This window comes from Papio anubis, chromosome 6, assembly GCF_008728515.1.
Source record: "Papio anubis isolate 15944 chromosome 6, Panubis1.0, whole genome shotgun sequence".
In the NCBI taxonomy this organism is placed as follows: domain Eukaryota; kingdom Metazoa; phylum Chordata; class Mammalia; order Primates; family Cercopithecidae; genus Papio; species Papio anubis.
The window spans coordinates 113,581,260-113,605,404 of record NC_044981.1 but is presented as its reverse complement, the minus strand read 5'-3'; the positions used below and the strand labels follow the sequence as shown (position 1 = coordinate 113,605,404).

Sequence of the window (24,145 nt, the reverse complement as noted above, 5' to 3'; positions counted from 1 at the left end):
CCTTTTCTTTTCTTTTCTTTTTTTTTTTTTTTTTTTTTTTTTTTTGGCGGGGAGGGAGCGGGGAAGGAGTCTCGCTATGTCGCTGGAGTGCAGTGGCGTGAACTCGGCTCACTGCAACCTCTGCCTCCCGGCTGGGTTCAAGCAATTCTCATGCCTCAGCCTCCTGAGTGGCTGGGATTACAGGCATGCACCACCATGCCCGGCTACTTTTTATATTTTTAGTGGAGACGAGGTTTTGCCATGTTGGCCAAGCTGGTCTCAAATTCCCGACCTCAACTGATCCACCGCCTCGGCCTCTCAAAGTGCTGGGATTACAGGCATGAGCCACCGCACCCGGCCTACCCCTGCTTTTTAAAGTCATAGCCATGATACCCAGGATTTTTCCCTCACCTGGTCCTGGTGTCTACTGACATTAGCTTGTCAATTTCAAACTTTCCAAAACAAATGGACCTCCCATACAAATGGGAAGGTTGCAGTTTCATCTCATTTTTGTTTAGGGTTTTGCCTGATTAAGCAATTGGGATGTTTTTAGATATTCACACTATCTTATTTAGTGTGAAGTTGCAAATCTGATTTTTAACAGGGAGAGAAGGAAGAGGTAGGGCTGTCAATTTGCATTCCCCTAAGACCAAGTACTACCAGTGGGCTACAGGTTGCCCAGATAAAGTACATTTAATTTTAAAGTAACATTGCAAACTCTCCCAGTGGAATTGACAGCATCCTTGGAACTTCATTTCACACTTTCCTGACTTGGGAATGGTTATTTTGAGTAGCACCTCCTATTAACCTAACTTCTTAATGCCTGGGCAGAAGGTTAAATATCTCACTTATCTACACGTTCAGTCTCCATGAACAGCTACTTCATTCACAGCCCTTCAAGGGTTTATCAAAATTCCCCCATGTTTAACATTCCAGAGAGAACTTCCAGGTTGTTGGCTCTTGAGACTCACCGTTGGTTCACTCATCGAGGCTGATGATTGTGACAAATACAATGTTAAAACAAAAAAATGCGATAAGATATATTCTGTTAAAGAAAATGCATTTTGAATTAACTATAAAAATACTAGGTTCCGTGATAGCCCGATCTGAGTACCCAGTTCATAGAATCAAAAAATGAGAAAAGATTTCATCATTGTGATTATAGTCATCATGTGGTGTAAGTTACTAAGAACTTCTGGTGCACTAAATGTTTTACGAGCAACCATACTCCCATATTAAGGGCATGCTGTACTCCTTTACATTCTCACAGTCAAGAGATGCAGGATTTTCAAAAGGCCCTGTGCATTTTGAAACTTTAGCAAGGTAGGTGATAGATTGATTTCATGTAACAATAAAATAAATGTCTTAAAATTTCAGGATCTCTGACAATAGAAGATAAGTGGTATCTCAGAGTTGGCATAATTGAAGTCCTTAGCTGTAAGAGGAAAATTTACTGCTCATTATCTAAAGCTGCCATTGATCTTAGGGAAACAAGCAAAAAGGCATATGATCACTTGTGAACAAGGATGTGCATTTCATATTATTGAGAGTCATAGAAACAGAAAACCCAGTCATCTAACAGTAGCAGATGGTTATATGACCTTTAAGGCATCTATAAAATGGAGCATGTAAAAACATATTGCAAAATGTAATTGGTAATAATTAAAGATATAGGAGAAATGGTCATGGTTAGTTAAGTTTTAAGGATGATAAAACTACATAAACAATATGGCACACATGTGTTTTACAATGAATAGGCATAAATAAGAAAAAGACTAGAAGGAAATGTACTACTACAGTAATAACTGTGGCTTGATTAAAAGTTATTTTATACTCTTGTTTTCCTAAGTTTCCTAAAAACTTTACTATGTATTTGCATATGTGTCTATGTACATATAGGTAAGTATATACGTATATCTGTACATCATGTATACAGTATGTTTATATGTGTACATCACAACCAGAAAAATAAATGTTTACGTTGTAAATTATTTTTCTCTGAGAACTAAGGTTTAAAGCTCAAAGCTTATAAACTGCCCTAGGGCTTTCTGATGATCCTTTGTGGATCTCGATAGGTAGCTTGATCTATATGAAACCCTGGAGGAAAAAAAAAATAGACCAACATGAAAAAATGAGACAAGAAACTATCCTGTTGCCATATCACCCTCTGTGGAGTGCCCAGAGTGACGGGTGTCAGCAGTTGGCTTTAACATCATCAGGGCTAGATGTAGGTAATGAAGTGTGATTTCAGGAGAGGGCCTCCTCCCTGTCAAAGGAGGAGTGTGTGTGTGTGTGTGTGTGTGTGTGTGTGTGTGTGTGTGTGTAAGAGAGGGAGAAAGAGAAGTAACCTAGGCCTGCAAATGCCATACAGACTATGAGGAGTAGAGAAAAAGAATCCTGTCCATAAAGCAAAAGCAGAGCTTGTGAAATTGTCAGATACCAAAAGAATTTAGAACTGCTGCATTAGCTTTTCTCTTGATCTTCTTTATCCAGATGAAAAACCTGTTTGATCAGGATATCCTTATCAGTCATTGGTTCTGGCCTTCATAATACGATTTCAAATAAAGTAACAAAAGTAATAAAAACATATTTCTCAAAAAAAAAAACCATTAATCAAATTAAAGGTATATTTTAAGAGATACATTTTGTTGATAAAGACATAGTAATTCTTCCAACAAGTTTTTTTTTTAGAAGTAGATATTTTTAAACAGAAATATTTGGTTCAATTGTTGTTGTGAAAATAAATCCTTCTTTTATTGCCATCCTCATATATAAGCCAGTATTTTAATGGTAAAAACTGTGCTGAGGAAAACACATACGTATATTTACCGTAGCATATACTTTCAAACAAGTATGTCAGCTTTTTAATGGTCTGGGCCATGATGCCGAACTTGGGGAGAAAAGAAACAGAGCAACTTGCCCTTCATCTGGTAAATCCAGGCAGCAGGGCGTTAGGAAGCCGGAGCCGCTGACTTCAGGGGGCGGTTGTGGAGGGAACCGAAGCTGCCCCAGGACTCATTACCCCCAGCGTGTGTGTCAGGCCCAGGAGGAGTTGAGCTTGGCCATCTCCTCTAGCCCTGACATGTTCAAGTCTAGGCGTTAGGATCTGAGGGTGAGGTTGGAAGGCTCCCACATCAACAGAAGCTGGGATGCTATCAGCAACTCAGAACCGAAACCTCTGCAAGTGTCAGGCTCTTCTGGTGATTTGTTGCACATTAAGTTTGTCCAGCAAGGTGTTCACCTGGCCCTGGAGAAGGACACGAAAGGTGGACATCTGCGGCCATCAACGCCACCCCCTTGTGATCCCCCTTTCTTCTCCCCACTGTGATGCCCCACTGTGAGGAGCATCCTTCCCATCCACAGTGAAACAGATCTCCAGATTGCCCAGGAAGTTGTTGGAAGGATTGCACATTCACTTCTCCCTTTATTGTTTACTCCTTCTGGAAGAAAGAGCCTGTGTTTTTAGCTTTTATTTTATTTTATTTCTCTTATTTCCTGGAATCAAGCATTGAGCTTAGTAGGTGCTCAGTACAGCACTGATGACTAAGCAAAAATAATCCAGGCAAGAAAATAACTATCACCACCGCCCACCCCCTCTAGCAATTTCGGCAGATTCTGACATAAGTAGTGTGAAGTTGGATCCCCCAGGCAATAACCTAGAAGCCCGTCCAACGAGCTGCCCTCATCTCCAATTCCATGGGGTTAGGAAATGCATTCCTCCTCCGGGCTGATTTCCATTCCACAGGGGCCCAGTGCCCTGGTCTTGGTGAGCCCTCAGGGACCCACAGGCTAATACTTTCTCTTCCTGCTTCCTTTTACTGTGTTCCTGCTTTCAAAAATCTAAGCAAAGTGTGTGCATTAGAAACCCTTCATTCTCTTTCATCAAAGGAACCTGGCGGTTTCTGCATTTGTTTAAAACAAAAAAGTAAATCATGAACTTTTACTTGACTACATAGATCAAAGATTCTCTTGAAAGTCCAACTGATCTCAAGTTATTCTTAATTATTTATATTTCTAGATCTGAATAAAAGGCTGCAAAACACACCCCAAAAGTTTTCTGTTTACGTTATCAACCCTCAGCACCAAGGCAGCCATGAAGTGCTTTTTGTTCTTTTCTCCCTTAATGGCCATATGACCAGGAAGGTGGTCTTAACATGCCATCGATCATATCTGAGTGGCAAATGCAGCGCTGGCCCGGCCAGCCCAGAGCATATCGCTGTGAGCCGCAGTGACACACATTCATTTCCGTTGGAGGCAGCCCTAGGGAGTCCGGCGGCCCTGCAGTTGTATTTCATCTCTTTGAACTGTGTGGCCTCCCCTATAATTCAGGAAATGAGTTTACTCTATCTGTGACAAGCATCATGTTCACACAGTTTTGGGAGCGGCCAGCGTGGTGCAGGGCTGTATGGGAATGGAGGTGGCAGGCGTCTGCCAACCCTGGGGAGTACACCGACGGTACTTCCTCTCCCACTGCCGAGTGCTCCACTTGACTGTGACTCTCAGCACACCTGTTGCCTGAGAAAGTGTGCTTTATCCCCATGTGCTGGAAATCTCTGGCTGTAATCTAACATGATATGAGTGAGTCAGTTTCTTAGCGTGCTTCTTGAAACAGCAAGGCCTCTCAGTTGATCACCCCTCAGCGCCCCTGAAGCTGTAGAGTTGATGCGTCTTTTGACCATGCCTTTTTTTTTTTTTTTTGGTGGTAAACTTTGGCCCGTCTTTTGGTTATTATTAAACTAGCATTCATTTGGTGTGCATAATCTCTGCTGGACCAGGTTAAAACAAGTGCAGATTGTTACGGGAAGAGGGCTCTGGTCAGCGCGGAGTGTGCACACACTCGGATCAAGGAAAGGAATGCCAGAGCCAGCCCAGCATCAAAATACACTGCAAGTTGGTGGTTAGCTTTTGTTATTTTGCATGGTTAACCATCTCAGAGGTCATAAAGCGAGGCCTCTGTCCTCCGGTGCAGCAGCTAGGTTTATAGAGTATTTCCAGATTGTTTATTCTGGCCCAGAGCCAGGGCTACATGGTTTTTCCATTATGCATGTTTGACAGATGAAGAGAGGTGGGAAGGGAGACTCCCAGGAACAGGTCTGTGATTTCCTTTTTATTTACATTAAAGGGACTTTTAGGAGTACCGAAGATTATGAACCAGTCCAAACATAATGTCAATGCAGCAGAGGTAGAAGCTGCTATGTTTGCAAAAATGTTCAGATCTTGGGCAGTAAAACAAAATCAAAGCAAAATCTTGGGCAGTAAGCACATCGTGCTTGTCACTGCCCAGTCTTGCATGCAGACAGGTTACTGGCGAATGATATTTATCATCACATCCAGAAGTTAAGTCCCCAGTGTTTGTTTGGCAGGGCATTGGGAGGAGCCCCTGAGTTGGCAAACCAGAATCTGTGTGCAGTCCACTGACATATGCATTCCATGCAGATGGGTGTGCCTGGTGCCGGGCAGAGATGTTTCCAAGGTCCCAGTAGAACTTTTCCCCTGCAGCCTTTTCACTGGGACACCAGCTTTCTGTGGATACTCCTGAAAGTCTGGGCTAAGTTCTTCCACCAGGAAGTGTTCAAGACTGACCAAAGAGCCGCAGTTCACAAGCAAAGTCCTTGGCACATAGGCCAAATGAATGTGATTGAATGAATGTTTTCCTTCTAAATAAAACACTTTCATTTTGCTAATGGAGAAGCATCATTAAAAAGTACCAAAAGTGATGGCAAGTTAAGTAACTGACCAGCATTCATACATCAAAGTCAGGTCACACACATAAATGTCTTTTTACCCAACAGTGTTTGAATCTTTAGTTAATGGCTGGGGTAAATAACACACCCAGCACAAATTCATGAGCTGCAAGGTGGTGGCTTCTACATAGCTATTTGTGTTTGTGGTGAACCTTCCTTATCATGGCATGTCTTAAGCTTGGCTAAGCATTTGCAAGCGTTCTGTCACCATAACATCGTGTTCTTCAACAGAGTGGCTAAGAAAAGCAAACACCACTACCTCTCCAGAGCAACCTGTGATCCAAACCTTCTCTATCAGCCTACCGTCCAGAAATTCGATTTCCAGAAATGGAAAGTTTGCTCAGGAAGGACCCTCAACTAAGGAAGGAATGTAGCTAAAAAACGAAGTATGCATAGTCAGCACTGAAAGTTGCCCTTTGGGTTAATCCAGTCTTGCAGATGGATTTAAAATACAGGTTTCAAATCAACAAACATTTATGGAGGGTGGTTAGGTGCCAGGCATGGAGCTGGACACTGGGGAACTAAAAATGAAAAAGACACAGTCCCTCTTAGTGTGAAAACATTTTTGCTGGCTTGCAAGTTTTTCACCAGATCCTCCCAGACTTACCAAAGCATTCCCCTCATCTTAGAACACTCAAGCCCTTCTTTTCAACAGATTCCCTGAATGCCAGAATACACACAGGGCAAGGAGAAGTGGGTGGTTATAGATTTCCACTCAATTTGGAAATTAACAGCCTGTGGTGTAGCAAAAAGGTGCAAGGTTGAGAATCAGAAAGCCCACCTTCCAGTCCTCGGACTGAAACGTCCTGGCCGTACAGCCTTGAGCCGGTCTTGTGACCTCTGGGACCCTTGGTATCTGTAAGTAAAATGGGTTGCTGGGAAGATTGAGCAAGGTAGTGAGGGGCGATGTGAAAGCGCATTAATCCACAGAGCCCTACGAAAATGAGAGGCATGTGCTTCTCCACAGGAGTTGCCTGAGAAGTTGCACTGTTGCGGCCACTATTTGTAAAGTTTTAACCATACAGAAAGCAGCCCCCTCCTGGCCTCATGCCAGGTTTTATTCTCTGCCAGCATTGGGTGGCCAACTACAGATTTTTATGTCATTGGGGCCAGCTGTAAGAAGAATCTCCACTCAGGACCGTAACTACTCTGTAGGGTCCCTGCCACTCCTTCCCCAGGGACAGCGCAGAGCCTGGAAGTCCGTCCCCCTGTGGCCTGCCTCTATGGCTGATTGGACATGTGTATAAAGAAAAAACAATCTCTATTGTGTTCTTTAAATAGAAGGGTTAAAAGTTGTTTTTTTACTTTGTTTTCCCTCTTCTGAACATTTCATAGCTCAAAACCAGTGCCTATTTTGAGGAAATTTTCGGTAATTATCATGAAAATAACTAAGGGGATTATTTGACCAATCCCTAAAGGTAATAAGAAAAAGCTTCTTAAAAAAATATGAAAAATATCCTGAAGCCACAGCTTCTTTTTGCCAAAAAGTATTGATGGATTAAAGTAGAGGGGCAGAAAAATGTGCCTTGCCAGCACTATTGGTCCCAAAAGGCAACCAAACCACAGAGTTAAACACTGAGATGTACAGACCCCAGCCAGATGGGAGGGTAGACTGCTTCTTGCTAAGGACCCAGCATTTGTGGGTCTCTTGGGAATTTCTGTGAAGCTCCTTCAGATACTACCTTTGTGCCCAGCTGTCTGTCTCCATCTCACAGACACAGCCAAGCCTTCCTCGAATCTGACGGCACCCTCATCCTTCTGCTGGTTTCTTTTGTTCCCTCAAGAAGACTGTAGAGAGAAGCACTGTATTTCCCCAGGTGCTGAGCTGTGGAAATACAAAGATCAATGGGGTATCACTTTTGTGCTGATCACTCTCAGCATAAAAAGCCTCTTTGGGACCGGGCGCGTTGGCTCACACCTGTAATCCTAGCACTTTGGGAGGCTGAGGTGGGCGGATCACGAGGTCAGGAGATCAAGACCATCCTAGCTAATGTGGTGAAACCCCGTCTCTACTAAAAATACAAAAAAATGTACCAGGCGTGGTGGCGGATGCCTGTAGTCCCAGCTACTTGGAGGCTGAGGCAGGAGAGTGGTGTGAAGCCGGGAGGCGGAGCTTGCAGTAAGTAGAGATAGCGCCACTGCACTCCAGCCTGGATGACAGAGCAAGACTCTGTCTCAAAAAAAAAAAAAAAAAAAAGCCTCTTTGGAAGAACAGCTAAATGAAACCTGGTGGAGATGTTAAGAACAAAATCTAGAGAAAATTTTTTAGGAGGTGGATAGTGCCTCGGAGGCCTCCGAAAAGTTTTGCATTTCTTGGTTGAAACACACAGAACCTGTACTCTCAGACGTGCACACACAGCACATACAGCAAATCTTCATGATCTTATAGTGAGGATGAAAGACTCAGCTCCATGCAGAGTATTTAAGATAAGCCTATTAAGCCTGGTCTCCCTGGTGAGGATTTCTGACCAAACAGAAGAAATGTTGACTCCAACAAATGAATCAGAGTGAGATGCCCTCTCTGCCCCCACGGTGACAAGCCTTATGAGCAGGCATCTCCCTTAGACTGTGAGCTCCATCCACTCTTCAGCAATGTGGAGGGTTAAGAACCTGGGCTCATTAGTCAGAGTTCCCCACACCCAACTTCTGGCTTCACCACTTCCCGGCTGTGTGAGCCTGGGCAAACTTCTGAATTCCAGCGTTACAGCTGCAAATGGTGATAATAAGAGGCCCTACAGCACTGGGAGTTTTATAAGGATTAAATGTGTGTTTAGATATCTGACGATACTTGGCACAGAGAAAACTCTCAAACTGCCAATTGATGATGATGATGGTGATGATGATGACGTCCCCTTCACTGCAACAGTTCCTGCGCGTGGTGCAGAATAGTTCTTCAACAAATCTTTGCAGAAAGAGGGAAGGAAGATGATATTGGGCACACCAGTGAGGCCTTGATTTTGATGAGAAGCACTTACTCTCTAGGTTTATGAAAGCCTGAATTTTAAAATATTTAAAGAAGAAGCATAAACTCGAATTTCTAGAACAGCCAGGCAGGTAACATAAAAGAACAAACTGGCATTTAGGGTCTAAGGCGAACTGGAGAGCCCTGGCCTGTTTCACGGGGGCAGTCACGCTTGGCTCCAGAAGAATGTAGCCGCCCTTTGAGAAAAGCCAGAAATCCAGCTTTCCATGTGAAATAGACCAAGCCTTACAACAACTGAATCCATTTCTAAAAAAAAAATACCCCACGGGCCAAACAACACATTGCCTGCCAGTCTGATCATGGGCTGCCTTCTTGCCACCCTGCCTTAATGGAAGGAGATCTGTATTTGTCTCTTTCTTTTTAAATGTTTATCAGTGGGCACAAGAGACATGAGCCCCTTGAAGTTACTCTCAGTTCCTGCTAGGATCAGAGAATGCTCATGGAGTGAGGTCTTCACTTCTCCATGGTTAATCCAACATTATGCCCACCTAACGAGGGCTTCTTCCCTCCCCAAGGAATGCAACTAATAAGTATAGATTTTTAAAGCATAATTGTTTTGTGGCTGAAATAACAACAGTCTGAAAAAAAAATCCTAACAACTTCCTCTAGAGCTGCTATTATGGCAATCTGGAGAGAGGCTGATTCCATAGTCCATGTAGCTTTGTTTTGTTTGGATGGAAAGTCTGGCATTTTCCAAAAATGTGGAACACTTAGCAATGGAATGACTTTTCCATAACACCGATTATCGTACAGCAAGACACACATCCATATGTCTTTGAAATGAGATTTTTAAGAATTCTCTGCTTATTATACAAGACAAACCACCTCTGGTCTTTCCATATGAAGGTGATAGTTTTCTACAGGCTCACGAAAGCTGCCCTGGTTATGGTGCAGTACTTACAGTTAGGGAAAACCTCAACACAGATGGGGACCCAGATTCAAATTCCAGTTTTTTCACTTACCAGCCAGCTGTGTGACCTTGGGTAAGTTTCTGTTTCTCCATCTGCAAAAGAGGGGTCATGATATTCACCTCACAGGGTTATTGAGAATATCAAATAAAATAACATATATAATGATCCAAACTCATAATGGGTGTTCCCCATCAATATTGGTTGAATATGAGTCTCTGTTTCTCCTGGCTCAAAATAGCACTCCTGTTTCTGACCGCGACATAACCTTCTGGTAATGTCATTAACCTTATTAAATTTGGCAGCTCTGTGGAAAACAAAAGGTCAAGAAAGCTGTCATTGTTTATATAAACTGTTCATTTTGTTGTCCACAGTGCTATGAAGACTAAAGGGTAGAAGGTTGGATGCTGCCACCCAGGGAGTAACCAGGGAGAAGGGAAGTGGCTGGAACAGAGCCTCAGGAGGACTGGTCTTTACAAGACAGACTGGGAAAGAGGAGGGCATAGAGAAGATGGAAAGGGAGTGATCAGAGAGAGGTGAGGGTGCCAGGAAAACACTGTTGCAGATGCCAGGGGAGGAGAGGGCTTCAAAATGGAGTGTGTGGCCCACAGTGTGATAGGGTCATGCTGAGAGTTGCCCTCTGAGCTATCAGTAAGGAAGCAAGAGTAACTGAATGGAGTACAGAAGGAACAGAAAGCAGGCTTTGGTGAGTTCGGTCATGTATGTAAGCTGAAAATGTTATAACAAATGTAGACAGAGCTTCAAGAACTTGAGCTCTGATAGGGAGGGGAGAGAAAAGATGAAAGAGGGAGGGTACATAAGACAAGAGTTTTTTCAAGAAGGGAAGTGAGTTTTGATGGCAAGGAGCCAGCTGAAAGGGAGAGGTTGACAATGAAGAAGAAGGGGTGGATGAGGGAGAGAAGGAAACTCCAAGGAGGCAGGGTGGGTAGATAAATGAAGCAAGAATTGGATATTAAAGCAAAACTAGAGCTTGGGGAAACATTAGATCTCATAAGAATCTGCCGAACCAGCTGATACTGACCCTCATGTTTAGACAGGGGATTTAGGGAGGGATTAAGAAGAGTAAGGAAGACTGAGGTAATTGAAATACATGTGACAATCTGTTGTTATTGGAGGGGTAATAGGAAAAGCTTCTCCTCCGCCTTCTGAAGCTTTCTTGAAAATGAACTTACAATAGGCAGATTAATAGGAAAAAAAAGTAATAAAATTTATTAATGTGTATGAAACTGAGCATGGTAGCTCACTCCTGTAGTCCCAACTACTCAGGAGGTTGAGAGGAGGATCACTTGAGCCCAGGAGTTTGAGGCTGCAGTGAGCTATATTACACCACTGCACTCTAGCCTGGGCAACAGAGCAAGACCCTACCTGTTAAAAATAAAATGGTACACAGGAGAAAATCATCGGAGAGTGGTTACCCCATAACCCAGGGAGGTCCAGCTTTTTCTATACCTTTCTTCATAGGGAAAGGGGAAATGGAGGTTAAATGTGGCAATTTTGAAGAGTAGTAAATGATATTTAAGGGGAATGAATGGGCCCAATGCTCAGGCAGTGGAAAGTAAATAATTCTCTTTGGGAACTGAATGAGACCTGAGAACAGGCAATAGTTTGGGACAACATTCATCTGAGCTCTAAGTGTGGTGTTTAATCTTCAGTCCCTTCCTCTGTGACATGAGTTTTGATCTTCTCTGGTTAATGGAATTTTAGGGGAGGGGACTGAAGGCAATTTTGTTCCTCTTTGGCAGGTCCAATTTCTAGGTAGACAAGCGAACTTCAGAGAACAGCTTCATCCAGCATGTACTAGTCTCCAGTGGCCTTTGATTTGAAATATCAGCATACCAGGGTGCCATATTTGGGGGTCACCCTCACTGGATCCTTAACTATTCAAGAAAGGATCTTTTAAAGCTCTTACCTTGTAGCCAAACATGAAAAAGTCCCCCTTCCCTCTTGTCTTAGAAGTCTGTCCTCTCTGTAGAGTGTTCTAGCAAACACAGGGCTCAGCCTCCTCATGCTCTGACTAGCACTATCAAATAGCCAAAGCACTTTCTTCAGGCTAGTAAGGTGACATGCAATTAAAATTTGTTTGGAAAGGCCACCTGGGATCTTATCAAATATCAGCCTTATTAAAGACCTCTCATTACTGTATAGAAGTTGGATAAATTATGTCAATGTAGGGGGCTCTGAGTGGAATCATCAGAGCCAGTGCTTTCCAGTCATAGAGTCGATGGAGTGCACTGGGATTTTGGATGCTGGTTATCACCAGAAGTCTGTCTTTTTCCAAACATGGTAGATCCTAGGTCAGTTTCTGCCTGGGATAAAATGTTTTCTATTAGAAACACATAATTACAAGTTTAAGCTAAATAAAAGCAGCAGGACGTGGTTTTACCTCTCAGCTGGAATTCTCCAAATAGTGGTAGTTGGGGTGGTTTTCGTCATTGATTCTGTGAGTATTGGGCTTTCTGATTGGACCCAGAGATGATCAAGCCCAATTTTTTTAACCAGCGCCCTTTTCTTCTCCCAAACTATAAAGCTATTAGCCATTCCCTCCAAAACACTTGCCAGTTTCCTGTGAGATCTGTTATGAAGTTTGGGTGCCTCAGTCAGCATGAAGAGTAGTAGGCTCTAGGCCTGGACATTGACCATTATGCTCTACCACACTGTGAAGAAAGGTGTGAGAAGCAGTAATAGCCTGCTCACTTGTCCACACCAAGAAACCACACAGCAAAAGCACAGCAGCTGGTTGTCATGAGGAGCCTCGTACCTCTGCCACTTTCTGCCTGCGTGGCCTTGAATGAGTTATAGTCTTGGCCTCAGTTTCCTCATGTGTAAAATGGCTCTTCCATCAAGGGGTTGTTGTGAGGATTAAGTATGATTGTGTATACAAGTGCTTAGCGCAGTGCTTGCTACACATTGGTTCCCATTAACTGTAGCTGTTACTATAAAAATATACCACAAAGCATTAGGCTCAGCCAGGACTGTCACCATCTCGTGCCATATCAGTTAACTAATCATGCAAATATCTCCTGGTTCTTTTCACTTGTACTTGAAGGACACAATATTACATTTTATTGATAGATATAATATTTTACATATGTATAGGATATGTATGATATTTTATTCCATGCATAGAACGTGTAGTGATCAAATCACGGTGTTTAGGGTATCCATCACCTTGAGTATTTATCATTTCTATGTGTTAGAAACATTTCAAGTTTTTTTTTTCTAGCTACTTTGAGGTACACAATACATGGTTGCTAACTATAGCCACCCTACTCTGCTATGGAGCATGAGAACTTACACCTTCTATCTAACTGTACGTTAGTACCCATTAACCAACCTCTCTTCATTGCCCTCTCCCACCCAGACACCCTTCCCAGCCTCTGGTATCTATCATCCTACTCCCTCCATGTGGTCAACTTCTTTAGCTCCCATATATGAGTGAAAATACATGATCTTTGTCTTTCTGTGCCTGGATTATTTCATTTAACATAATGACCTCCAGTTCCATCCACGTTGATGCAACTGACATGATTTCTTTCTTTTTTATGAGAGACATCATAAAAAAGTATTATGTATATAATACCACATTTTCTTCATTTATTCATTTGTTATTGATGGACATAGGTTGATTCCATATCTTTACCACTGCAAATAGTACTCCAGTAAATACATGAGCATGCGAGTGCAGGTATCCCTTTGATATATTGATTTCATTTCCTTTGGATAGATACATAGTAGAAGGGTTGCTGGATCATGGTAGTTCTATTTTTAGTTTTTTGAGAAATCTCAATACTGTTTACCATAGTGGCTGTTCTAATCGGCATTCCCACCAACAGTGTATAAGAGTTCCCTTTTCTCCACATCCTCACCAGCATCTGTTATTTATTGCCTTTTTAATAATAGCCATTCTAACTAGAGTAACTTGATATCTCATTGTGGTTTTGATTTGCATTTCCTTGATGATTAGTGATGTTGAGTTTTTTCATATACCTCTTGGCCATTTGTATGTCTTATTTTGAGAAATGTCTATTCAGAAGGATATTATGTCACTTTTGGCAGAGTTATTTACCTGCTCTGCCCATCCACCAACTCCCCCACCTAGCCATAGAGGAAGGCATTCAGGGAAGAGAGTTTTATTGTCATGAACTAGGAGTAGCCTTATAGTGGTTGGCCCAGTCACCTAATCATAATCAAAGAAAGAAATGTCTAAACCCATTATGCTGTAACTTTTAAAGAGTCTTCCCAAAGTTTTTCTGGCCTGAAATTAATAACCATTTATATAGCAAGTCAACTCAATCCATTATATAGACCAACACTTTGCAAGTGATTGAAGACTAGTATAGAAAGTTACCTTGCTCTAAGTTAAAAATGTGATTGGTATTTCTCAGATAGTTTTGTAGTCAGGGTATTTATTTGATTACACTTGCTGTCCATTGTTTTTAGGAAATTACTGTTTCAACCTTATGACAAAGAGCTTTGAGGCTGTGAAATAGAACAGATTTCCAAGTTGCTTCTTTACAAGGTTGTAGGCTCCCCTTTGCTTATCCCCTTGGATCCTTTGACAGGTTGGGCCAAATAATTTAATGAATTTATTTTAAATCACAGGAGTCTTACGTTTTTGTGTATCAGATAACAAAACCCTACACAATGTATAGTGCTCTCAGAAGAAGGGATTGAAGGAGGCTTTCAATGAGAGAATTATTTTTCCTCTGCCTCTCAATGTTTGAGTTAAAACTCTTTGTTTCTTTTCTGTCTTTCTTTCTTTTTTTTTTTTTTTTTTTTTTTTTTTTGAGACGGAGTCTCGCTCTGTCGCCCAGGCTGGAGTGCAGTGGCGCGATCTCGGCTCACTGCAAGCTCCACCTCCCGGGTTCACGCCATTCTCCTGCCTCAGCCTCCGAGTAGCTGGGACTACAGGCGCCCGCCACCACGCCCGGCTAGTTTTTTGTATTTTTAGTAGAGACGGGGTTTCACCATGTTAGCCAGGATGGTCTCGATCTCCTGACCTCGTGATCCACCCGCCTCGGCCTCCCAAAGTGCTGTGATTACAGGCTTGAGCCACCGCGCCCGGCCTCTTTTCTGTCTTTCATAAGATTTTTTAACTCTGTTTTAAAAAACACAAAGGAACACCTAACACCTGTGAACAATGACCCACCCCAGATTAGCTAGAGTTCATATCTTCAGAGAAGACAGATATTATAAAATGTTCTGTTAGGAACCCATTTCAGAAGAGTCTATGCCAAGTTCTTTAACAGAAATTCTAGAATGTTCAATGTGTGTTATGTTTTTAATTTTTAATGAAGACCATGTTATCTATTTACAAGGATCTAGGCTTCCCTGTACAAAGGACCCAACCTGGCAAAGGACTTTCAAAAGAGTCAGTTTGAAAAGTAATACCCTTATTCAATGAGGCTGTTGGCCACACAGAGAATTTATTTATTTTTTATTTTAATTAATACCTAATGGGGTACATGAGATGTTTTGATACAGTCATGCAATGCATAATAATCTCATTATGGAGAATGGGGTATCCATCCCCTCAAGCATTTATCTTTTGCATTGCAAACAACCCAGTTATGCTCTTTTAGTTATTTTATTATGATTATGATTATGATTAATTTTAGACAGAGTCTCACTCTGTCACCAGGCTGGAGTGCAGTGGCGCAATCTCAGCTCACTGCAACCTCTGCCTCCTGGGTTCAAGCAATTCTCCTGCCTCAGTCTCCCGAGTAGGTGGGACTACAGGTGTACACCACCATGCCCAGCTATTTGTATTTTTAGTAGAGACGGGGTTTCACCATGTTGGCCAGGATGGTCTCCATCTCTTGACCTTGTGATCCACCTGCCTCGGCCTCCCAAAGTGCTGGGATTACAGGCATAAGCCACTGTACCCGACTCTTTTAGTTATTTTTAAATGTACAATTAAATTATTGTTGACTATAGTCACCCTGTTGTGCTATCAAATAATAGATCTTATTCATTTTTCTATTTTTTGTACCTATAAACCATCCCCACCTGTCCCCTAATCCCCCATTATGCTTCTTAGCGTCTACATAGAGAATTTCTCAAATTCCTTCTTTAGAATTGCTACTGGAGGCTTCAGAAGGTATCTCAAATATCCTAAAAAATGGGAAGTCTGTGCCCTTTTAAATGAGTCTGATTTTGGAAATAACCATTTGGAAGTATATTTAGTAAATTATATACCTATTCAAATTTGGTGACAGAAATTTTAGTCAAAAACAAGATTATAAAAGAAAACATGAGGGCAAATCTTCATGCCCTTGGATTTGGCAATGGCTTCTTTAATATGACACCAAAAGACAGGCAATAAGAGGAAAATAGATAAAATGGTCTCCATTACAATTGAAAACTTCTATGTGTCAACCTTGGATTTGGCAATTTTTTTTTTAACATGACACCAAAAGTCAGGCAATATGAGAAAAAATGGCTAAAATGGTCTTCATTAAAATTACAAACTTTTGTGCATCAAAGAACACTATCAACAGGTGAAAAGACAGCCTATGGAATGGAAGAAAATATTTGTAAATTATATACTTGATACATGTGCAGATTATCAAAAATATATAAATAACTCCTTCAACTCAACAATAAAAACAAACAAAAGCAAACAAAAGAAAAACCCACTTCAAAAATGGGCAAAGGACTTGAATAGACATTTCTGTAAAGAAGATATACTAACAAACAGCATTTGTTGGGCACATGCTTGTCAACAAGCACATGAAAAGGTCACTAGAAATTAGGGAAACCATTAGCATCAGCATCATTATCAGGAGTCATTAGGGAAATCCAAATCAAAACCACAATCAGATACCACTCCTCACTTACTTGGATGGCCACAATTTTAAAAAGGCAGGAAAATAACAATTGTAAGAGAGAATTTGGAGAAATTGGAACCTTCGCACATTGCTGGTAGGAATGTAAAATGGTGCAAACACTGTGGAAAATAGTTTGGCAGTCCTTCAAAATGTTAAACTTAGAATTACTGCATGACCCAGCAATTCTGCTCCTAGGTATATATATACCCAAAATAAGTGGAAACAGGGACTCAGATACTAGAATGCAAGTGTTCATTATAATAAACAAAAGATGGAAACAACCCAAGTGTCTCTCCATGGATGAAAGGATAAACAAATTGCATTCTATCTATACAGTGGAATGTTACTCAACCTTAAAAGGAATGAAGTTCTGGGCCGGGTGCGGGTGGCTCACACCTGTAATCCCAGCTCTTTGGGAGGCCAAGGTGGGCGGATCACCTGAGGGCGGGAGTTCAAGACCAGCCTGACCAACATGGAGAAACCCCATCTCTACTAAAAATACAAAATTAGCCTGGCGTGGTGGCGCATGGCTGTAATCTCAGCTACTCAGGAGGCTGAGGCAGGAGAATCACTTGAACCTGGGAGGCAGAGGTTGCGGTGAGCCGAGATCACGCCATTGCACTCCAGCCTGGGCAACAAGAGCGAAACTCTGTCTCAAAAAAAAAAGGAACGAAGTTCTGATCCACACTACAACATGGATGAACCTTGAAAACATGCTTAGTGAAACAAGCTAGACAAAAAAAGGACAAATGTTGTATGATTCCACCTATATGAAGTACTGAGAATAAGCAAATTCATAAAGATAGAACATGGATTAGAGGTTCTATCTAATTGATGGGGTAAGTAGGGTGGGGTAAGGAAAGGAAAGGAATTGGGAGTTATTGTTTAATGGATATCAAGTTTTTGTATAGACTCATGAAAGGATTTTTAAAATAGTGGTGATGGTTGCACAACACCGTAAATATAAATAATGCCACTGAAGTGTATACTTAAAAATAGTTAAAATTGTACACTCTATATATAACATTTTCATGCTATTCAGCAATGAATATAAAATATCATATTTTGTTATTAAGCATTAGCATAAAATTAAGCATATTTTAGTTATACATATTTTACCACAATAAAAAATTTAAAATGTATAACAGTTAAAATTATATTTAGACTGGGTGCAGTGGCTCATGCCTATAATCCCAGCACTTTGGGATGCCAAGGCAGAAGGATCTCTTGATGCCGAGACCAGCCTGGGCAACAGTTTTAGTGAGACCTTGTCTCTACAAAAAATACAAATAAATTTTAAAAATGTGTAAATTATACTTAAGAAATCTGGCAGCCCTTCCTTTCCTTTTCTGGACAAATGCATTGTTGAAATAGTAAAATGGAAATGGATTTTGTATCAAATTAAACTTTATGTCAGTATTTGGAAACTTACAAAAACAAGATTATTAGAAAGTAGTTAGACAGCTCTTCCATGCCTCCTTCTGAGGGTAAAACCCTTTTCTGGTGTAACAAGAAATAAAAGAGGGAAAATGGGTAGATTCTGCTGTTCAAAAGAGTGTAGAACTCAGAGTTAACAATTGAATTTGGTCCAATTGCATGGTTCACATCCGATGAAAGGAAATTAGATAGCTTGTGCTTCGTCAACTCACGTTGACATTAATGCTTAGAGTTGGTGAGTCTTTCCAAATATTGTCAGGAACCCTTCTTCCCTTCTAATACTTGGATATGCTGTTGCTTCGTTAGGTGCTACCAGAGTTGTACAGGTAATGTGGGTCCTCGCGGGGATCCCTCCTAAGCTAAAGCATTGCAAACGATGGTTCATGTGCACCCCCGATTCTCTTCCAGAGCACAGGAAGCTTGGAAACATGACTGTGACGGTGAAGAAGACTGTCCCCTCTCCCGAGGCTGTGCAGATCCTCTACCAGCGGATGAGATACGAGTACGAGTTTTACCACTACGTCAAAGAGCAGTTCCACCTGCTGAAGCGCAAGTTTGGACTTAAGTCTCACGTCAGCAAGCCCCCCCTGAGGCCACACTTCTTTATCCCAACTCCACTGGAAACCGAGGAGCCAATCGACGATGAAGAACAGGATGATGAAAAGTGGCTAGAAGATATTTATAAGAGGTGATGTGACTGTGTTGCCTCCATGGCTTTATCTCCCTTTTCCATAAAGTTCTTTGTTTTGGGGAAGTAAAATCCTTAAGGGACTAAATTAATGCTTGGGTGCATTAAAAAGAACAAAACATTCCCACATGTTGGGGTCATTGGGAGATGCCCGGTTTTGCGGGTTTTATTTGTTTAATTTTATTCTGTGTTTTCTCTTGGCTCTTTGGGTCTTTCCCAGGTACACTAGATGGCTCCATCCCAAGGCATCTTGTCATAAAACAGCTTTCCCCCTACCCCATATGATGGGAAAAGGGGGAGAAATATAGCCCCTAGCCTAATAACTTATCATTTGTAAAATGACTTATAAAAATATTACCTCAATGGTAGGAGACATCCAGACTTGTATATTTCAGTAGAAATACAAACCACTTCAGAGACCAGGGAATCTCCTCTGGAAGGATCTAAGAGAAGGTAAGACAGATTAGGACATCAAAAGGGAGGATGGAGCCAGGTGCCATGGCTCAAGCCTGTAATACGAAGCCAAGGTGGGAGGATCACTTGAGCCCAGGAGTTTGAGGTGGCAGTGAGCTGTGATCACACCACTGCACTCCAGCCTGGATGACAGAGTGAGACTCTGTCTCAATTAAATTTTTTTTTTTAAAGGAGGAGGATCTCCCTGGGTAAGTGGTTTCTACCCGCATGGGTAGAGTTCTGCCTCTGGTCCTTCTCAGGGGGCACTTTCACCAAGAGCAGTGTCGTTATCTCTGGAAGAGCAAGTCAGCTTGTGCCACGTCCCCAACCAATCCCCAGCCTGGAGTACCTTTCAAGGTCAAAATGCATGACCAGCTCCATTGAAACATTCCATTTCGAAGCACCATGCTGACAGATATCAAAGTAGTCTAGCAGGGAAAATAATTTGTTTGCTGTCTAAGGAAGAATGTAAACAAGACAGATAAATCTGAAGGTCATGTGGCATCAGGGAAAGGGCATGGCTGTCTCCTTTGCACCCAATATGAAACATCTTCTCCCAACATTGCTTTAAATGGAAGTTCCAGGAAGCAATTTAGCTCAGGCATTTGACTCCCACAGCAGAAGTTCCGAGCCTGACCACAGATGGTGTGTAATCTATCAAACACACCCCTGGCCAAGTTGGGTCCTATAGGACCCGGTACTATGTACTATTGTAACTTCTAGTCCCCTAAGAGGTACCTGTTTTCAGTAAAAAGGGGTCCTGAGTTCTGTGCAGGTGACAGAGCTACCCGAGAACTACCTGAGTTCTGTGCAGGTAGAGTCCCCTTTCTTATGGGACCTGTGTGCTCCTGAGCACACCTCAACTCTTACTTGAGACATCAAAATAGAAGCAGCAAGAGCTTTTGGGGCAGAGACTGCTTGGCCAGCTTTGTAAGTAAGTGGCTGCCTGCAATGTAATGTAACTAGATGTTGGGCAGTCTCACTGTCCTAAGGTATGTCTTCTTGCCCCCTCCCACTGCCCCTCCCCTGCCACCTATCAACGATGCCTTGGTTCAGTCATTAGAAATCTGTTCCTTTGAGTTCTGAAATATTTTCACCTTAAAGAAATCCTGAAAATGCACATTCTCCTGGGGAGACGATAAACAGCTAGCTGAGAAGCCGAGGTTCAGTGGTGGCAGAAGGAAGGATACTTGCAACAAATTTTGTCTATTTCATATTTGTCCCCTAGAGCCAGCCCTAGCAAATGTGTGAGTTGGGAGTAGTTAATAGTAAATAAGACTCTGACTTTACACAAGCTACACATTTTCTACTTTTCATAAACCACCAAGTCTCTCTAGAATTTTTTCTTCCTTCACTAAAATTGGACAGTAGCCAAGATATAAAGCAAGTCATTTGGAACGTGCCGAGTGAGCACTAAAGCTACTTTATCATGAGATGTGTGTTAAGAAGGCTCCAGCCCACAGGAGTCCAGGGAGGGCAGGGACCACAGAGGCACGGAGTCCAGCACTTGGCCACTCATGGGCCTTCTTTCTGCCTCAGAGGATGGGGGCAGAGAAGCAATTAAGGGAAATGTTCTTAGAGGAGGAAATATCCTTTGTCCTGTTCAGAGAGACCAGGGCCCTACCATTAGGCACACTTTCAAAAGCAACCTGGAGAACAGCTATCATATTCAAAACCAGTACAAGAACTGCTGCCTGGTACTCTGTGAGTCATTTCTATGAAATTCCATATAAAGAATGATGATTAGTTTACACACTGTGCAATCTCGCAATCTGAAAATAAATTTGAGTTGGCTGTGTTTTCTCTGCTCTTGTCAGAACATTGAGACAATTGGTCGTTCAAAAACATTCATCCTCTTACTGCAAGTTTACCTGGGTACTGTTACCTGTGTGTTCAAAGGCATTTATTTTCAGCAGTGATCATTATAACTTCACAACAAAAAATGGTGATGGATTTACTTACAGGGTCTTAATGTTATTTTGTCCCAACCAACACCCTCTAGGTCCTAAAAGTCAAGGTACTTCATCAGTTTATTTGGCAAACGTGACAACATTTTTTTTGGCCCTGGGCCCAACAGTTTGTACTTCATGAAACATATTGTACATTTTACATAGTTTAATTTAAAAAAATACCTTTTAAGCTAGTTGATCTTTGACTGTCTTATTTATTATAACCTTTCAGCACATTCCAAGGTTTTAGTTACTCAGGAAGGAGTTAATTAAAATGATTTTATTTTGGTCTGATGGATGTTTTTTAAAAGGAAAATTATTATTATGAACCTTCAGCCTACTTTCTTGAGTGCCGTAAAAGTGCTTGTAAATCTTTTTTTTTTTTAAGAAGAAAAAAATGGTGTTTGACATTGATGGAAATTCAAAAATATATATGGAACTGAAACATTAACTTAGCTAAAATAAAAGCAATCTGTGTTTGAGATGAAGCGTTCCTTAACTTATTCATCATGCATATAAATAAATAAATAAATATAAATAAGTTGACATATTTTTTCCATCCTGTTGACAGCTGGAAATAAAAGTGCCTGCAGTTCCTCCCCTCAGCCTTCTTAATTGGCCAAGCTTTTTTCCCCAAGACGGGATTTTGAAAAGCTGTATTTTAAAAAGTATATCAATTTCCATTCTTGTAATTATATGACAGCAAAAAAAGGGGGCTGATAAAATGAACCAGTCATTTACTCATGTTGCTGCATATTTTTAAAACTAAACAGCTGATTTTATTGGTATTTCCACGGTTGGTTTTGTGTCGGGGTGCTACATCTGAATTGTCCGTCTCTGTCATCCAGCATCTACGGGGCATGTCTACAGTCAGGTAGGAAAGGAAGGATGTGCCCCAATTCTCAGTGTCTGTGATGATCTGTTTCTCAGACATGTAGCGCCTCAAAACCTGGACCACTCTAACCTCTCAAGTGAGCAGTCTTGATCCAAACACCCTTCTTCGGAAACTTCACTACTGTGGTCAAATGGAGCTTACAAAGAGAAACAAACTCTGTGCTTCCTGTGTCTCTGATGTGACTGTGTATTCCAATTATATGTGACTATTCTATAAAAGAATCAGAATGCTGATACTAAAGGAAAGAGAAATCCACTTTGGTAATAGCATGCTTTATTTCAAGTAAGAATATGTGAATCTTAAACAGCAGGTGATAAGTGGTGACCTTTCTCCATCATTTTGTTTGTCCTTCTGTAACTCAATCAAATGATGTTAGACTCAATGAACTTTAGAACCAAAAGTACTAAACAAAAACTGGACCATGCCATATCTGGGGTTGCTTGTGTGGTCTGAAGTTCTTTATACATGTGCCATCACCTGCAGGTTTATCCAATAAGCTATTTGGCCATAAATGAACTTTATAGATAATGACAGTATTTCTTAAAAGGCAGGATGACAGCCGGGTGCGGTGGCTCATGCCTGTAATCCCGGCACTTTGGGAGGCCAAGGCGTGTGGATCACAAGGTCCAGAGATCGAGACTGTCCTGGCTAACACAGTGAAAACCTGTCGCTACTAAAAATACAAAAAATTAGCCAGATGTGGTGGCGCGCGCCTGTAGTCTCAGCCACTCAGTAGGCTGAGGCAGGAGAATTGCTTGAACCCAGGAGGCAGAGGCTGCAGTGGGCTGAGATCATGCCACTGTACTCCAGCCTGGGGGACAGAGCGAGACTCTGTCCAAAAAAAAAAAAAAAAAAAAAAAAAGCAGGATGACAATCCATAGCTAAAATAGCCCTCTGGGTCAAAATTGTGAAATCCCCTTCAAGTAAAGATAAAGAGGAGTTATTTTACTAACATGGCTTATTTCACATCAGATGATAAAGAAACCTGTAAAAAATAAATAAACATAATATTTTAAATATCCTGCTACAGAAAAGTCTGTTTTAAGCTAAAACCAAAAATCCAAGTCTGTTAAGAAAAACACACAGAACTTCTTTCACAGCCCAGCACATTCATTGTGATATCATGCAGTGTTAGTCTTCTAGGCCTACCATAACAAAGTGCTATGGACTGGTTGCCTTAAACAACAGAAATGTATTGTCCCATCGTTCTGGAGGCTGGAAGTCCGAGATCGAAGTGCTGGCAGGGTTGGTTCCTCCTGAGGCCTCTCTCCTGGGCTTGCAGAAGGCACCTTCTCCCTGTGTCCTCCCCCTGTCCCTGTCCGTGTCTTGATCTTTTCTTCTAAGGACCGCAATCATATTGGATTAGGGCTCACTCTAATGACCTCATTTTAACCTAATGACTTCATGTAAGACCCTACTACGATTTGGCTGTGTCCCCACCCAAATCTCATCTTGACTTGTAGTTCCCATAATCCCCACATGTCATGAAAGGGACCCGGTGAAGGGTAATTGAATCATGGGGGTGGTTACCCCCATGCTGTTGTTCTTGTGATAGTGAGTTCTCATGAGATCTGATGGTTTTATAAGGGGCTTCCCCCTTTTGCTCAGCACTTCTCCTTGCTGCTGCCACCATGTGAAGAAGGACGTGTTTGTTTCCCCTTCTGCCATGATTGTCAGTTTCCTGAGGCCTCTCCAGCCATGCTGAACAGTGAGTCAATTAAACCTCTTTCCTTTATTAATTACCCAGTCTTGGGTATGTCTTTATTAGCAGTGTAAAAACAGATGAATACAGATCCTATTTCCAAAAATGGTCACATTCTGAGATACTTGGTTAAGACTTTACTATATGAATGTGTGGGGCACACGCAATCCAGCCCGTAACACCCAGACGACAGCAGAAAAGTTAGGGTGGAGGAACTGAATTCCAACAGGAGAGAAGCAGGCCTCAAAGTACAGACTCCTATAGTTGCACTGGGGCTCTGGAGCAGTGGTCTGGTCCGTTCCCTCATTTTACAGACAAGGAAAACCAAGGTCCAAAGAGGGGACCTTGTCACATGCTAACTTTGCCCATTGCGGGTTCCCTTAACTTTTGAGCGGCTACCAAATTAAAACTTTAAAAAGGTGATACAGCCAAAGCCCATCCACCGACCTGGGATCCAGATTGAAAGCCATGAGGCACTTTCAGCCGCACCCACTGCCACCTGCCACACTGGAGCAGCCTCCCCATGGGGCTCTCCTGGGAGCCGGGACTATGGAAC

General features: G+C 41.9%; 1 protein-coding gene across 1 annotated transcript in view; it reads left to right on the top strand.

Annotated features, from left to right (window-relative positions):
* The window catches only part of UST (uronyl 2-sulfotransferase), a 322,585-nt gene extending 301,047 nt beyond the window's left edge, over positions 1–21,538 (top strand). The window contains exon 8 of the mRNA XM_021937743.2: positions 18,311–21,538. Coding sequence (XP_021793435.2) covers positions 18,311–18,594 — 284 coding nt within the window. The 3' untranslated portion in view covers positions 18,595–21,538. The remainder of the gene's footprint in view (positions 1–18,310) is intronic.
* The last annotated feature ends 2,607 nt before the right edge of the window (positions 21,539–24,145 follow it).